At 43.8% G+C, this 17484-nt stretch overlaps 1 protein-coding gene across 3 annotated transcripts in view; it reads left to right on the forward strand.

The window, feature by feature from the left end:
* The window catches only part of LOC106563270 (pappalysin-1), a 126945-nt gene that overhangs the window by 15916 nt on the left and 93545 nt on the right, over positions 1-17484 (forward strand). For all 3 annotated transcript variants that reach the window (XM_014128709.3, XM_014128710.3, XM_014128712.3), the window contains exons 3-6: positions 5160-5305; positions 5648-5941; positions 7079-7271; positions 7743-7864. In XM_014128709.3, the coding sequence (XP_013984184.2) occupies positions 5160-5305; positions 5648-5941; positions 7079-7271; positions 7743-7864 (755 nt within the window). The remainder of the gene's footprint in view (positions 1-5159; positions 5306-5647; positions 5942-7078; positions 7272-7742; positions 7865-17484) is intronic.

A 17484-nucleotide genomic window follows, 5' to 3' on the forward strand; every position in this document is an offset into this window, starting at 1 on the left:
TGTAGCCCTCATGCCTGTTACCACTTAGTGTGTTTAGGAATCTGGCTAGCAGGGGACTGTGGTAGGCCGCTTGTGCTAGCTACTCTTCTCTGCAGTCCACAGACAGAGGTTCCTCTGGAAATACCAGCGATAATACTTAACACTCCCCTCTCGCCGAAGGAAATATTTTTCATTGTTTTCACAGGCCTTTGTTGTTATGCTGTTTTACGGTTATGCCAATATTTTTCATGGGATGACATTCTTACTTATGTCTGGTACTGTGCTTAACGGTATGTGAATTTCTGAGGTAAAACAACAGAAAGTATCCTTTGCGGAGAGTAAGAGGACAACATGGTCTGGACACTGACAGCTCTCTTCGAGAAATAAGCGGATGTTTGTGTTTGAAACACTAAAAAGAGACATTCGATCTCAACTCAGTTTAATTAAAAAAATGTACAGCACACAATCTCAATATGCTACATCCTATAGACATTTCTTTCCTTCCACGTAAATGGTTCTATCTAGATTTACTGACATACCTGTTGCACAGGATCTACACAGGGTGAGAAAGGAAGCCGTCATGCCTCTGGCCCAGCTTCGTCAGGGATGAAGAACAATTTGTTCCCGCTTGGCCTCTCTCTGCATGTCACTGTCTCTCTCCCTGGCACAGTGGCAGGTTAATGGTTACACACACACACACACACACACACACACACACACACACACACACACACACACACACACACACACACACACACACACACACACACACACACACACACACACACACACTCACACACACACTCTCTCACCCCAGCCCAGCCCACTCCCTCCTGTCTTTCTCAATGAGTGTATTCTCCCAGGACCATTGAGTTGGGTGCTTTACAATCTGTCTTCTAAGCCCTGCAGCTCATAAACCAGGCCCATGTTAATGGTTTCACCATTCACCCCAGGGCATAAAACTAGCTGTTAGCACTCTCCCTTGAAAGCCGTAACACCTTTGTAAATGCACCTGTTGGTTGGTTGACCCCGGCCCAGACTGAGTTCACCTGTGTTCGTCCCCACATGTCATCAGCCGGTACTGGGTGGGATGCTGAGGTGGGGTGAGGTAGGGAGGGTGGGCCACAGAGGGGGGTGATGGATGTCAATAGGGTCATTGGGGTCAGGGTGTGGGGCGGAGAGGTGTTGAGTAAAAGTTTAAGATTGGCCTTTTCCATCTACCTCAACTGAAGAGTTAGGAAAGACAGTTGAAGTACTGTTATTGCTATCACCACCATAGTTGATTTGATTTGGAAAAACTCCCAATCAGGAGTTGATTATAATTTACATGGTTGAGATGGTACAGAAATGTCGTACAGTGGCAGTCACATGGAAAACTGTCATGTTGAAATTTACCCGACAATGACAACACATTTTGAAGGCTGTCCCACCACCTCTGAAACCCAAGTTTATGGTCATGATTGGTTGGTATGGACACACCACCAACACTATTAAGAGTGTTGGTTATAAACAGAAGAACTACAAGCACTGGAAATTATATAATGTGTTTCTAGGCTCAGGCCCTATATACTCAGTACTGTACTGTAACTCTGTAACTGTGGAAATCCCAGTTGTCTAGCTCGGGTGTCCAACCTTTGAAATCCGAGTGTCAACACTTGGTCTTATGTATGTTGTGTCTTCTTTGGAAGGTGAAAAATATATATATATATATTGATGGAGAAAAAGAGCATGAGTGTGGTAATAAAGGCAGGGATGAATGATGGCTTTAGGATCTGTGGTGTTGACCGAGCCGATGACAGGAGAGCTGAGGATTTCTTGGCTGTAACACTGCCAACTCACCACAGCGTTTCACACTCAGCAGCCCCAGACATATGTATACGAGGCACATTTATGGGCTTATATGAATTATATATGGGTGTAAATGGATGAAGTCATAATCCTCCATTTAATATGTATCAGATATACAAGCATTAACACAGCAGTTTGAGCGCTCATCACACCCCGGACTGCCTCGGAACAGATGCCTGCTGACGTCTGAATTTAGTGAAGTTACATTTTCCTTCTTTTCTCCTCTCGCCTCTTCTCTCTGAGGGTCTTCTCGCAACATCTCTTTCTAAAATCTAGATTCTCTTCCCAGGGCATGCATGCAAAGTGGAGTGTTCAAATGAATGGAAAATTCTATCTCTCTTGTGTGGCTCGTCTCTTATGAAAGTGCAAGACGAGGGGCTAGAGGCGAGGGATAGAGGATGAAGGGTAAGGGTTAAGGGTAAGCGATGAGGGGAGAGGAGCGCTGAGGGGGGTGAGACTGACCCTCAGGTCCTAATTTGGGTTATACCAGAGACAGGACATCCTTAGAGAAGGGACTTGAGTCCAGGGAATGGAGACAGGGAAGGCGGATGGAAAGAGGAAGAACCGGAAGGAGGGAGAACGCAGAAGAGAGAGGGGGAGAGACAGGGAAGTGAGAGAGCGTGTTAGAGAGGGAGAGAGACAAAGTCGATCGCATGACTGGTCCAAGACTGGCATACTCACTCCCAGGGACGACACTGGCTAAAGTGATGTCAGACAGCCACTGCTCTCTCCCCTTTCTCAACAGCCTCCCACTACATCAAGCAGTCAATTACTTTCCTACAAATCTAATCACATATGTATACACACAGAAGAGTGCAAATCCATGCAACCTGACAGACACACATGCAGCCTGGCCTGTTTTTATGCAGTCATGCTAAACCCTGCTGTTTGTGCGCCAGCCAAGGCCACAGCCTGCATCCGTCCATCCAGTCCACATCTGATGTGTGTTGTGTTGTTGTAACGAAGCCAGTGCATTAAACCTAATTGAACTCAGATCAGATGGGTTCTGATCTACAGTAGTACTGCTTTTATCTGTCGCTGACTTACTCATCTCCCCATTAAACCCCCCTGATCCTTTTCCCCCCTCATGCACGGCGGCCAAAAAGCCGGACAAATATTTTCAGAGGAAATAATGAAATTCCTGAAATTATTAGGGAGAGGGACATTATATCATGTGCTCTCTGTAGGTCTGGGCCCTGTGCGCGCCTCTGCTCTCCCATAGGCCATGGAGGACTTTTCCACTATGCCGCTCCTTTATTCCAAACATACCTGGCCCAGCCCCTGTGACAGGAACTAAACTAACACAGCATCCTTATCCTTCCTCACCTGCTGGTCCTGGAAGAGCCAGATCATCAGCAGCAGGGGGTTGTGAAACAGTTTAAGTGCGTACAGTAATTCAATTAACAATACTGACATACTTGACCAGCCCCTGAAGAACTCGTTTTTTTTTATATTGCTGGTAGACAGTACAGTTATTGATATGTGAAACCCTCAATCAGATGTAGCTACAGATCTTTTGTAAAAGATGTCCATTGACGTCAAAGGGAGCAGAAGGGTACAGCTTGTCCTCCTGTACCACACTCTAACAGCTGTGGTGTGCCATAACGACATGTACTTCCCCTATCTGCACCTCTTGGTTTGGCCCAACCTCCTATAAAGCCTTCATTATTCTGTCCCGACGCTTGACAAACCATATCCTAACATGTCATCTGCCACGATCAGTCACTCCAATTATACTTTATGACACTCCAGTGTCCTCCACTCCTCCAGTGCTATGGATGGTAGTTCAGGCTATATTTTTATCCACTAAGGAGGATGACATACTGTACTGTACCTTGGCCGGCCTGACACCAATGGTTTTTACTGCAACTTTTTACGGGCACTTTTTTTTCTTCTTCTTCCTTTTACGATGTCCTCATTTGTCATGTTTGTTGTTCACGTTTATGGCTGCCTGCTTCACCCTCGTGCTCTGTTGCCCTCCTTCCCAACTCATGGATTCTCTCCCTGATTCTGAGACCTCCCTTCCTCTTCTTCGCTTTGTGAATTTGTCACATGCTTCGTAAACAACAGGTGTAAAATGCTTACTTCTGGGTCCTTCCCAACTATGCGGAGAGAATTTTTGGGAAATAATAGAAAAATAATTGCACAAGGAATAAATACACAATGAGTAATGATAACTTGCCTATATACATGGGATACCAGTACAGAGTTGATGTGCAGGGGTACGAGATAATTGAGGTAGATATGTACATATAGGTAGAGATAAAGTGACTAGGCAACAGGATAGATAATAAACAGTAACAGCAGTGAATGTGATGAGTCAAAAGAGTTAGTACAAAAACGGTCAATACAGATAGTCCGGGTAGCTATTGGTTAACTGTTTAACTAACTATTTAGCAGTCTTGTGGCTTGGGGGTAGAAGCTGTTCAGGGTCCTGTTGGTTCCAGACTTGCTTTACTAGCCATGTGAAGCTGCTAGGGCTCTCTCAAATTAATCGTTCATGTAATTACATAAAATATAGCAGGTCAATTTTCTGCCGTCGTCTCCCCCTGTAGATATAAATGTTTTTCTCTTTGGCTGGTCGCCTATAACGCCATGGTTTAGAACCAGACATTATAGAAGGTGTATATTTTGTGATTCTTACAAACAAGAAACTCAAACATGGGTGAAATAAGGGTCAAAACGTGAAATGCAACTTGTTCTACTGCATGTTTGTCAATCTGATTCGTGATGATAAATCAGAGAGCGATGTTTTTTACTTCACCTCCAGTTGCCCTTGTCTTCACAAAAACAGCGGACAACTATGGACTGAAAAAACTCACATTTGCAACATATTACTCTCTCCTTTAAGACTTCACTGATCTTCTCAATAGGATTTGCCAAGACCAAGATCTTGGTAATTGAATAAGGGCTTTTGACATGGGCAGAGAGAAGGGGACTGACAGTTTCATGGGGTGGATTATGTGTTCTCATATGATATTCCATGTCCACCTCTTGCATAGTATTAGCCAAGCACGGTAAACACATCTTAATCAGATCTGCTCAAGGTGGGCTCTAGACTACCTACCTAAATTCTGTTTCAATCTGATCTGAAGCCTGTCTCAGCTCCAGGAATGATCTAGCTACCTCTTTTCTTAAGGGTCTATTGTTGTCAGAAATGTTAAAATTCTTCTTCAGAAATAGGAAATAACTTTGCTCCAGGGCCCATTGTAAATCTGAAGTCTTTGCTCTCAGGCACTATTGTGATGTGAAATGAACTGGCTCTCTTTCCTAGGAACTACAGTACATTGTTTAAGTATCTCTCTCTTTCTGTCTATCTCTCTGGTCTCCAGAGCATATCTGGATGTAAAGGAGCTGAAAGAGATCCTGAATCTGGATGGCTCTACTCACCTGAACGTCTTCTTTGCCAACTCGTCTGATGAAGACTTGGCTGGAGTCGCCACTTGGCCGTGGGACAAAGAAGCCTTAACACATTTGGGTAAACACACACACACACACACACACACACACACACACACACACACACACACACACACACACACACACACACACACACACACACACACACACACACACACACACACACACACACACACACACACACACACACACACACACACACACACACACACCTCCTGCTCAACAGCCTCACATTGTTGATTGGGAGTAATTGCAGTCTCTCTACCTCCGCTCTGACAGGGAGGAAGGTGATAATGAAGCTGTGTGGGTCGATGAATAATGCATTGTCTCAATCCCACTCCAGCTTCCAGTACTTTCTAGTGTGAATAGGTGTTTGTCTGTGTCTGCTCTCCATTTGTAGGTGGCATTGTTCTGAACCCCTCCTTCTACGGCACATTTGGTCACAACCACACCATGATCCATGAGATCGGCCACAGTCTTGGGCTGTACCACGTGTTCCGGGGGATCTCAGAGATTGAGTCGTGTAACGATGCATGTCTGGAGACTGAGCCCTCATTGGAGACAGGAGATCTGTGTGAAGACACTAACCCCACTCCCAAGTACAAGCACTGCAGAGACCCTGAGCCTGGCAACGACACCTGCGGGCGTCGACACTTCACAAACACACCGTACAACAACTACATGAGCTATGCAGGTGAGATTGCACAGCTCACATACAAGCACAGAAACACGCACATGCACGCACACACACACGCACACATACTCATGCACTCACATTCATAAACACACATACAAACAAGTGCACACTTTATGACACAGATGAACAGGCACACACACACGATGTACGCATGCACAAACACACACACACACACACACACACACGCCATACAAACATGTCCAGATCGTCCAAAAACCCATCACACGCTGCACTCCCTAACTCAGGGTTGTCACTAGTTACCACGGCCACAAAGTCATAATTATCGCTAAACCTCGCCTATTTCTACAATTTCTCTTCTTAAAATCTGATTTTGAACCTAACACTAACCTGAACCAAACTGTTAACCTTATGCCTAACCCCTAACCTTAAATGAAGACCAAAAACCTACTTTTTGTTTTTATGATTGTTTACGATATAGCGACTTTGTGGCTGTGGTAACTAGGGATAACCCTCAATCAGAAATAAACACAGAGCACAAACAGATGTAGGATCTTAATTTGATCACCCTGTTGCAGGAGAACTTCCCTGCAATGCAGCAAATGTACAACTTGTAGTTTATTTGAGGTTTTAAAAGTATTCTGAAGTTTGTTATTTCCACTTTGAAATTTCAGAAATGTATCAACCCCTATTATCCACATAATCATTCACATTTCCTGTTGCTGCAGGATTATTTTCCTGCTGTAGCAAACTGTCTCAAATTGAAATTCTACATCTGTAGGAATGTCCAACCATACAGTATGCCGAACCCGAGTGTCACATATGTGTGCCTTGGCAGGTGTGGAATGTAGCAAGGACATTGCATTGGAAAAACTCACTCGATATATTCTAATGTATGTTCAGGTCATGGACCTGTAGAGACTTTAAGAATATCTCTTCTCTTAATAACATTGCTACAGACTATGTATATACCAGGCCCTGTTTTTCTATCTACTGTATGTATAAATGTACATTACTTCTTAGTGCTTCCCTAACCTTCCCCTATTGGTTAATTCAACCTTTTACCTTTAACCTGCTCTAAAAGAAAATACATTCTAAATCCCACTTAGTTTACGTTAATACATAATCTACAAGCCATCATATTAAACTGTTTCTGATCTGATCTCTTCCACGTAGATGACGACTGTACGAACTCTTTCACCTCCAACCAAGTTGCCCGGATGCACTGCTACCTGGACCTGATCTACCAGACGTGGCAGCCTGAGTCCAAGCCACCCCCTGTGCCCATGGCACCCCAAGTGGTGGAGCAAGAGCATGCCGCCATTACCCTGGAGTGGTTCCCGCCTATTTCCAGCCACTTCTACAACAGGTGAAATTAGCTTGACGAATGGGGCAGGCAGCACAATGGGGATATTTTTGCATTGACCTCCACTCTGCAAAGGACCTGGAGATATTTTGGATAAATGGGTTGACTGTCTGTTTGGATCACATCTAAATTAACACCTCTCTATTTGACTGTATATAAGTGAGTAGTACCTGCATGTCTATATGGCCTGTATTTAAATGAGGGCCAATCCAATTGGACTGTATCTGAGTGTGTTTCCATATAAACTGTATCTAAGTGAGTGTGTTTCCATATAAACTGTATCTAAGTGAGTGTGTTTCCATATAAACTGTATCTAAGTGAGTGTGTTTCCATATAAACTGTATCTAAGTGAGTGTGTTTCCATATAAACTGTATCTAAGTGAGTGTGTTTCCATATAAACTGTATCTAAGTGAGTGTGTTTCCATATAAACTGTATCTAAGTTGGTTGGTGTGCCTGTCTGTTGGTTTCCTAGAGAAGTGGGATCAGTGTGTGATAAATGCACAGAGGGCCGGGTACTGATGCAGTATGCATCCAACTCCTCGTCCCCACGACCCTGCGCCCCCTCTGGACACTGGAGCCCCCGCGAGGCCGAAGGTAAGCAGCCAGGTCATCCGTGATACAAGTCAGTATTCAACGTCCATCCATGTCTGAGGACTTCAGAAGATGACGTGGAAACCGGCAAATAGGGGCAACAGTGAGCGCTGTTACCTTCAAGTAGATTTTGGTTTTGATAGGGCATTGTGGACAGGGATGATGGATGGGTGTAAGCATATGCCTCTGATTCCAAAGGTTGCAAGTTCAAATCCAGCGATATACATTTTTTTGTGTATTTTTGTTTTAAGCCTGTCCCAAACCTTAACCATTCGGAGTTAATGCCTAACCATAAGAATTTGGATTTAATGCCTGAACTTAATCCTAACCTTAAAAATTCAGAGTTAATGCCTTAACTTAACTTTAAACACTTCAAAATTTGATGTTTGAGAAACGTGGATGAATGTCTAATTCTGACATGAGATTGTGAGAGCTGGTAGAAGGTAAGACCACTATATCCTGGATTATTTATTACCACACATGTCGGTCTGTCTGTTTCTCTGACTGACTGGACAAACTCAGGGCCTACTGTAGCCCACTGGCTCTCATCTCTGTCTCACACAGGCCAAAACAACTTACCCACCTCATTCACATCCTCCATTCATCACTAAAACCTCTGTAAACGTCACATCTCAGTGTACTTCTCCTTACTCACTTTCCCCATTCATTTACATTTACTCGCCTGGATTCTAACCATCCTACCCCAGAACATACAGTAGCTACTGTGTACCACCCACCCTGCCTTATAAGGCATGCCCACCAACCCACCAACCCACCCACCTCCCACACCCCACACACATTGTCAATGTAACCCCACCCTGTCAATAACACACCTGAACTTCTTCCTCCTATGAATCCTCCTTCTGTAAAATCACCCCCCCTCCTTTTTCTCTAGCTGATAGTATCTTCCCCACATCATCAAATCTCACTATTCACTCTAAGCCAGTATCTTGCTTTATTTGGCTTCTGAGTCAACTCTCAAACATGCTAATCATATGGTCGCTGAGTCGAGCCCCAAAGATGCAAATGATTCATTTGAGTCACAGCCCTTGACACGAGCTGAGGGATGCAGAGGGAGTGAAAGTTGAGCCTGCGTTCATAAGGGAATGGAGATTCCGTATCCCAGAAATCCCAAACGTGGGCTCACAGCGACAGGCATGGTGGGAACTGGGGAGAGCTCTTCTCGGACCATGTCTGTAATGTAATTTTCCCCATTTGTTATCAGGGAAATTGAGGACAGCTAATGCTTCAATCAGCAGCATTCCCGAAATAGGATGTATTTTTCTCCCCCTCTCTCCCCCAGCTCTTGCAGTGGATTTTAGGGAGGTGGAATTTGGCCTTTATAAATAGTCTGCACAGCTGTGTACCTCTGACCGCTAGCTGGTTCTGGCAGCTGCAGTAGTAAGCATTGTTCAGTGTGTGTATCTGTGTGTGTATCTGTGTGTGTGTATCTGTGTCTCAGTAAATCTGCCATTATTATCATATACCAAGTCTAGTGGAAGCTAAATTCACAGCTAATAATACCTGTACATTAGGACTAGAGCAGTACTAGATCAGCAGGACTAGATCAGTCTATTCAATCTTGTCTAAATATAGAGATACGGAGGTCTTAAAACTCTCTCCTAGGTCCTCTGATAAGAAATAAACTGATAAGGAATAAATGATCCCTACTGTGTTGGTATGTTGATAGAGATGCCACGATGGCACAGTTCCCCAAGCTTCAAAGTTATTCCATTGTTATTCTGTGGTTGTGAACTCATTATAAAATGCTGCAGTCTTTCAGGGTCAGAGCTAGAGTCTGTAGAATCCAGTGAGATCTGATCAGCTTGGCAGGTGTCCGACAGCACATGGCTAATAATGAGCCCAGTGACTCATTGGGCTCGGGATCAGACGGGCGCTAGAACGGTGTGTGTGTGTGCGTGCTTGTGTGCGCCTGCGCACGTGTCTGTGTGTCTGTCTGTTTGCAAAGTCATTGCTCCACACAGGCTACAGTGTGTGTGAGAGGCATGTCTGGGCTTGTCTGCGTGCTGTGTGTAAACCTCTCTCTGATTTCCCGATTGGAAGCGCTCCATGTTAGCAAGCAGCAGATTTCCACTCCCCTGTTTACACGCCGATGCTAGTCCATCACAGGCTCCTAACAGCTGGCTTCATGTGTGTTTGTTTGTTTGTGTGTGTGTGTGTGTGTGTGTGTGTGTGTGTGTGTGTGTGTGTGTGTGTGTGTGTGTGTGTGTGTGTGTGTGTGTGTGTGTGTGTGTGTGTGTGTGTGTGTGTGTGTGTGTGTGTGTGTGAGCGCATTGTCTCTGCAGAAGTGACAGCTTATGGCAGTCAAGTAACCTCCACCCACAGACATCCCGTCGATGCAAGCAAGCATAATGCCAATACCATTAGTGTGTGTACATGTATGTGTGGTTGAATATGTATTGGTGTGTGTCAGTGGAGGCTGGTGAGAGGAGCTAGAGAAGGATGGGCTAATAGTAATGGCTGGAATGGAATAAATGGAACGGAGTCAAACATGTGCCTTCCATATGTTTGATGTGTTTTATACTGTTCCATTTATTCCATTCCAGCCATTACAATGAGCCCGTCCTCCCATAGCTCCTCCAACCAGCCTCCACTGATGTGTGTGTGTGTGTGTGTGTGTGTGTGCACGTGTGTGCAAGGGATGGTGGGCATGTCCAGGCATGTGTGTGTGAATGGGCATGTACAGGCGTACATGTGCGCGTTTGTGCGCGTGTGTGTGTAACACGCCTGACACCTGTCAGTCCCGTGGCTTGTGTCCTCACACCACAGGAAACCCTAGCATGGTCAGAGAGAGAGCTGGAGCACCCCTAGTAAATCTTTACTGCTCTAGACCCACAAGAAATATGGCTGGGGGAAGAGGATGAAAAAATTGAGGGAAGAAACCATGTGGAAACCACCCAAGATAGTTAAGTGAATTGCATGTGGTTCAGGAGGATTTTGCAGCTGGTTGGAACCAGGAGAGTGTGTGGATGTACGTGAAAGACCTGGGATGTGTGTGTGCAAAGTAATGCGTGCACACATGTACAGTATACAGTGCCTTACAGTATACAGTGCCTTCAAAAAGTATTCACACCACTTTACTTTTTCCACAATTTGTTGTGTTTGAAATTGATTAAATTGCGATTTTGTGTCACTGGCCTACGCACAATACCCCATAGTGGAATTATGTTTTTAGAAATATTTAGAAATTCATCAGATTTTAAAAGCTGAAATAACTTGAGTCCATAAATATTCAACCTCTTTGTTATGGCAAGCCTAAATACTTTCAGCAGTAAAAATGTGCTTAACAAGTCACATAATAAGTTGCATGGACTCACTCTGTGTGCAATAATAGTGTTTAACATGATTTTTGAATGACTGCCTCATCTTTGTACCCCACACATTATCTGTAATATTCCTCAGTCGAGCAGTACATTTCAAACACAGATTCAACCACAAAGACCAGGGAGGTTTTCCTCACCTCGCAAATAAGGGCATCTATTGGGGGATGGCAAAAAAAAAAGTTAAATCGACATTAAATATCCCTTTGAGCATGGTGAAGTTATTATTTACACTTTGGATGGTGGATCAATACACCCAGTCAGCACAAAGATACAAGCGTCCTTCCTAACTCAGTTGCCGGAGAGGAAGGAAACCGCTCATGGATTTCACCATGAGGCCAATGGTGACTTTAAAACAGTTACAGAGATTAATGGCTGTAATAGGACAAAACTGAGGATGGATCAACAGCATTGTAGTTAATCCACAATACTAACCTAAATGACAGAGTGAAAAGAAGGAAGCCTGTACAGAAAAAGTTCCCAAAATGTGGTTGAGGGAATTTCCAAAATCCCCCCCACTCCCCAAAATATACATATACAAAAATATATACATATTATAATATCGTGTTTGTATCTCCATATCATTGTAATGTTGTTAACCTTCAAAATCGAAATTAAATTATTCAAATATAAAATTATACTAGAGAGCGCATTTAGATCATGGGCTGCACTTGACTGTTGGACTTCAAATCAAATTGTATTGGTCACATACACATGTTTAGCAGATGCTATTGCGGGTGTAGCAAAATGCTTGTGCTTCTAGTTCCAACAGTGCAACAATATCTAACAAGTAATATCTAACAATTTCACAACAAATACCTGATACTCACAAATCTAAGTAAAGTAATGGAATTAAAAATATATAAATATATGGATGGGCAATGTCATTGCGGAATAGGCTAAGATACAATAGATAGTAAAGAATACAGTATATACATATGAGATGAGTAATGCAAGACACTGACTAGTATATCATTTATTATAGTGGGCAATGATTTCAAGTCTGTATATATAGGCAGCAGCCTCTCTGTGCTAGTGATGGCTATTTAACAGTCTGATGGCCTTGAGATAAAAGCTGTTTTCAGTCTCTCGGTCCCAGCTTTGATGCACCTATACTGACCTCACCTTCTGGATGATAGTGGGGTGAACAGGAAATATCTCAGGTGGTTGTTGTCCTTGGTTATCTTTCTGGCCTTCCTGTGACATCGGGTGCTGTACGTGTCCTGGAGGGCAGGTAGTTTGCCCCCGGTGATGTGTTGTGCAAACCGCACTACCCTCTGAAGAGCCCTGCTGTTGTGGGCGGTGCAGTTGCCGTACCAGGCGGTGATACAGCCCGACAGGATGCTCTCAATTGTGCATCTGTAAAAGAGGGTTTTAGGTGCCAAGCCAAATTTTATCCGCCTCTTAAAGTTGAAGAGGCGCTGTTGCGCCTTCTTCACCACATTGTCTGTTTGGGTGGACCATTTCAGTTTGTCAATCATATGTACGCCGAGGAACTTAAAACTTTCCACCTTCTCCACTGTTGCCCTGTCGATGTGGATAGGGGGGTAAACCACACGCTATTGCAGAGACTTTGATATTACTGGCTGTAGTTGATATGGTGAAAACAATGTGTGGTGAGGCAGAGGCTCACATATTGATGTGACCCTTGTCAGATAATACTGTTAAAGGAAGAATTTATGCTATTGCTAACAATCAAGACTGAACGACTCAAAATTTCCCCAGTTTAAGCTCTCCAAATGGACGTTTGCTGTGAGGGCCGAGATGCACATGCATTGACTTTTGTTCGCTATACATGAGGGAATGCTATTCATGAGGACACATTGTTCTGTCTCACATTTCCGGAGCATGAAACGGCACAAGGGATGTTCAGTGTGCTGCGTGGCTATATTGATGAAAAACAGATTCCATGGGATTGAATGGTGGGCTTTTGCACAGTTGGGGCTCCATCTATAGAGGACGGTGGGCAGGCCTCTGCACTCTAGTTATGAATGTGTCTCCCTCTGCCATATGGACGCATTGTATGATACACGGAGAGCAAGTGGCGGCAAAAGAGCTGAGAACAGAACTCTGAGATATACTGCAGCAGGTAACTTTGATTGTAAACTACATTAAACTACATCCACTGCGCACACGCCTGTTCGCAAAACTAGTTGGAGATATGGGATCAGAGCATTGAGAGAGGAACTGTTGTCATTATCAATGGATGTAAAGAAAAACAGACTTAGTTGACTTTCTTTGTAATGTAAAGAAAATGTCTCCTTGCGTATGTAACAGACATATTTGGGAAACTGAACGAACTGAACGCAAGCATGCACGGGAAATACAAAAACATTCTACAGGTGTGTGACCGAATCAGTGAATTCAGAGGAAAGAACTCTTATTGGAGAGAGAGTCTTTCAAAAGCGAACCATGCCCCCTTTCCTCGGCTGTGCAGGTTTCGAACAGAAAACAGCATCAGTAAGTGTCCCACACGAGTGATGATTGCTCACCTCCAACACTTGGAAGACCACTTTGGGACCTACTTCCCAATCCGTTTGACTGTGATCCTGGCCCAGTTGACATTCCAGTAAGTGAAATTGAACTGCTGATTGAGCTGTCATGTGACCGAATGCTGCAGACAACACGTTCACGAGTCACTATGGAGGAGTTTTGGTTCCTGACACAAACGGAATACCATAACTGGGAATTCGGAAACATCCGACTTTATTGCGTTCAAGACAGCTGGGAACTTGGGGAAAAAAAGAGATCAGACTGGGAAAAATTGTATTGAACGGTCATCCAACTCGGGAACTCTGGCCTCTTTCTAGAGCTCTGACTTTCCGACCTGAAGATCACTGACGTCATGATTTGAACTCATATTTTTTGAGTTCCCAGTTGTCTTGAAAGCACCATAAAACTCATGGTATCCTTCACATCTGTGTGAAGCTGGATTCAGTGCTCTGTCTTGTCTGCATTGAAACCAAATATCAAGCCAGGTTGGATGTGACAGCAGAGATGAGGTGCACACTGTCAACCACACCCACAGACTTTGAGAACCTCCGACACGACATGCTTCAAGCACACCCATCTCATTAGTGGTGGTGAGATAATATACATAATGTCAAACTAATTTGCTATTGACTGTCATAGCCCCACAGTAAAAGTATGTGATGGTGAGTTGAGAAAACAATCAGAAGTACTGTTAGAATGTTTTTTTAAATTGACTGCCATAGCCCCAAATAATCATTGGCTGTTAATTAGGCCTACATAATTTTTTTTCACATGGTTGGGGTTGCAAAAATTTTAAGATATCAAAATGGCATCGTGGGCCAAAAAAGTTTAGGAACCCCAGCTGTGTAGAAAAAAAATATTCCAAAACATGCATCCTGTTTGCAATAAGGCACTAAAGTTAAACTGAAAAAAAAGAAAACCTAGTTCAGTCTGTTTTCCAACAGACACTACGAGACAAATTCACCTTTCAGCAGGACAAGAACCTAAAACACAAGGCCAAATATATACTGGAGTTGCTTAGCAAGAGGACATTGAATGTTCCTGAGTGGCCTAGTTACAGTTTTAACTTAAATTGGCTTGAAAGTCTATGACAAGACTTGAAAATGGCTGTGTAGCAATGATCAAGAAACAACTTGAAAGAGCTTGAAGAATTAAAACAATTATAATGTGCAAATATTATACAATCCATGTGTGCAAAGCTCTTAGAAACGTACCTAGAAAGACGTACAACTGCAATTGCTGCCAAAGATGATTCTAACATGTAGGAGTATGAATACCTATGTAAATGAGATAACTCTGTAATTTTATGAATTTGCAAAAATGTCTTAAAACATGTTTTACTTCGTCATGATGGGGTATTGTGTGTAGATGGGTGAACCATTTTTTTTGGTATACATTTTATTCAGGTTGTAACACAACAAAATGTGGAATAAGTCAGGGGGTATGAACGGCACTGTAGGTGTCTGTTTGTGTCTGTGTGTGTATTTGTGTGTGTATTTGTGCGTGTATGTGCTGCTGCACTGAGCCGTGCATCGCTAAAGTGTTCCTGTCTGACTCTGGCCCAGATGTCGGGCCATGCTTTCATTAGCATCGCCCTCCTTTGAAGGCGGGGCAGTGTCAAGCCTCGCTGCATTATGTGATACCATGTGTTTGTGTGTGAGTATTTGGTGTGTGTGTGCTCTCGCTGTCTGTCTGGGAGAACAGGGGTTACATTCATTGGTCTCTGCTCCATTGCTGCCAGGGCTGCACACTGCAGGGACTCAGGGTCACAGAGTTCAGACACAAAGTACCTAAAGAGAAAGAGCAGCTTCCCCTGCTTCATCTCAACTAGCACTTTATGATGGTCATGAGATAATGATTTGTGGATGGAGGGCTATTGGATATGCGCAGCCATGCACGTACTGTACACTCACTTATTCTGGAGAATGTCAATCCTTGGAGCGCGCTACCTGATCTTAAGCGATACTGCCTTAAAGTGATACTTTGTGATTTTGGCAATGAGGACATGTATCTACTTCCCCAGAGTCATATGAACCATTTTTATGTATCTGTGTGTAGTATGAAGGAAGTTATAGGTACAGTAGTTTCGCAAGCCAATACTAACTAGTGTTAGTACAACGACTGGAAGTCTATGGGTATCTGCTAGCATGCCAAATACCAAATTATCTCTTTAAGGCGTTCCAGAGTTGCACTATATAAAAGCATCCGCACACCAGGACAAGTTTATTTCTTTTTTTACATTGGGATGTTGAGTGGAGGCCAACGAGGTTTGATCTGGAATAGAAGGAGAGGAGCAGTGGATGTGTGCTGAAGGAAATATGAGGAAAGTCCCCAGGCGAGGGAGAAGAGAGGCGCTGGATTGTCAGTGTCACCTCCTCTCCTTTAGACCCGTCTGCTTTCCCCATCACTCTCTCTTCTCACCACGTTCTCCATTCCTCACCCCTGTCACCCACGCCAACTGTTTACACTGCAGATATCATATGCAGAGAGATGGAATAAATTACTGACTGACATTTATTGGCCTTCAAGACAATTTCTATGTATTTACATTTACATTTACATTTTAGTCATTTAGCAGACGCTCTTATCCAGAGCGACTTACAGTAGTGAATGCATACATTTCATACATTTTTTTTTGTTTTTTTTTTCTGTATTTTTTTGTGTTGTATAACCTAAGAACAAATTCTTACTTACAATGATTACTTACAATGATGGCCTACACCGGCCAAACCCTAACCAGGACAACGCTGGGCCAATTGTGGCCGCCCTATGGGACACCCGATCCCGGCCGTTGTGATACAGCCCGGAATCGAACCAGGGTCTGTAGTGATGCCTTTAGCACTGCGATGCAGTGCCTTAGACCGCTGCGCCACTCGGGAACCCGACACTGTACTAGAGGAAGTTCTTGAAGATTGACTGCTATGAGGGATCGCTTGATTGATTAATTGATCAATTGACACCATATGGCTGTCAAGGGACAAAATACAAGTGAGCAAGACATATTTCCATTGTGGTTACTCTCATGCCCTCTAGTTAGGGGTCATGGCATGAATTGATGTTTGCAAAAATGGGTGGCTGTGGCCATTAAAGTGGAGGACAACGGTTACTTCAGTCCAAGTCAGTCAGTCTGTTGTGTATGCTATCGAGAGTGTGACACACGAAGGAGAGGCAGGCCCCTTTCTTAGAAAGCAGAGTGCGTGCCCGGACATATCCCTCTATGTTTATCCATCCGTATCCCAGTCAATTCCAGTCCCCTTTTCCCAGCGCTCCACGACTCTACACCGTCTGATTCCCACATAATGCCGAAGGGCCCTGGCACACAGACACAGTGCTCCACATTCAACCCTACTGCAATTAAGCTGGAATTCCGCCCAATGTCTCTTTCCCCCTTTCCTTGAACGAGAGCTCTCCTAGACAGGCTAATACCCCGGTGGGATTAGCTAATCAAGTGAGAAAGCAAGGCCTCTTATTCAAAGGCCAGGTTTGGATTGTCTGATCACCCTTGGGGCCTTTCAGCAGCCTGGGAGGCAAGGCTAGGTCAAACGTTTCAGAGCTGTTTATATACCAGCGAGTAGATTTAACCTTAATGAAAAATTCAGATGAGAAGTCATTGCAGGTGCTGTTTTAGTTGGATTTGAAAGATAAAATCTGTAATACTTAAAATTAGTGTACTGATAAGTTTACAGTGTTGAAAAATAGACTTGGGTCTTGCCAAGGATTCATATAATCTTTATACATGTCCATCCTGTCTCATCGTAAATCTCTAACCTCTGGCATCCGTAGTAGGAG

The sequence above is a fragment of the Salmo salar genome, chromosome 11 (assembly GCF_965601325.2).
Source record: "Salmo salar chromosome 11, fSalSal1, whole genome shotgun sequence".
In the NCBI taxonomy this organism is placed as follows: domain Eukaryota; kingdom Metazoa; phylum Chordata; class Actinopteri; order Salmoniformes; family Salmonidae; genus Salmo; species Salmo salar.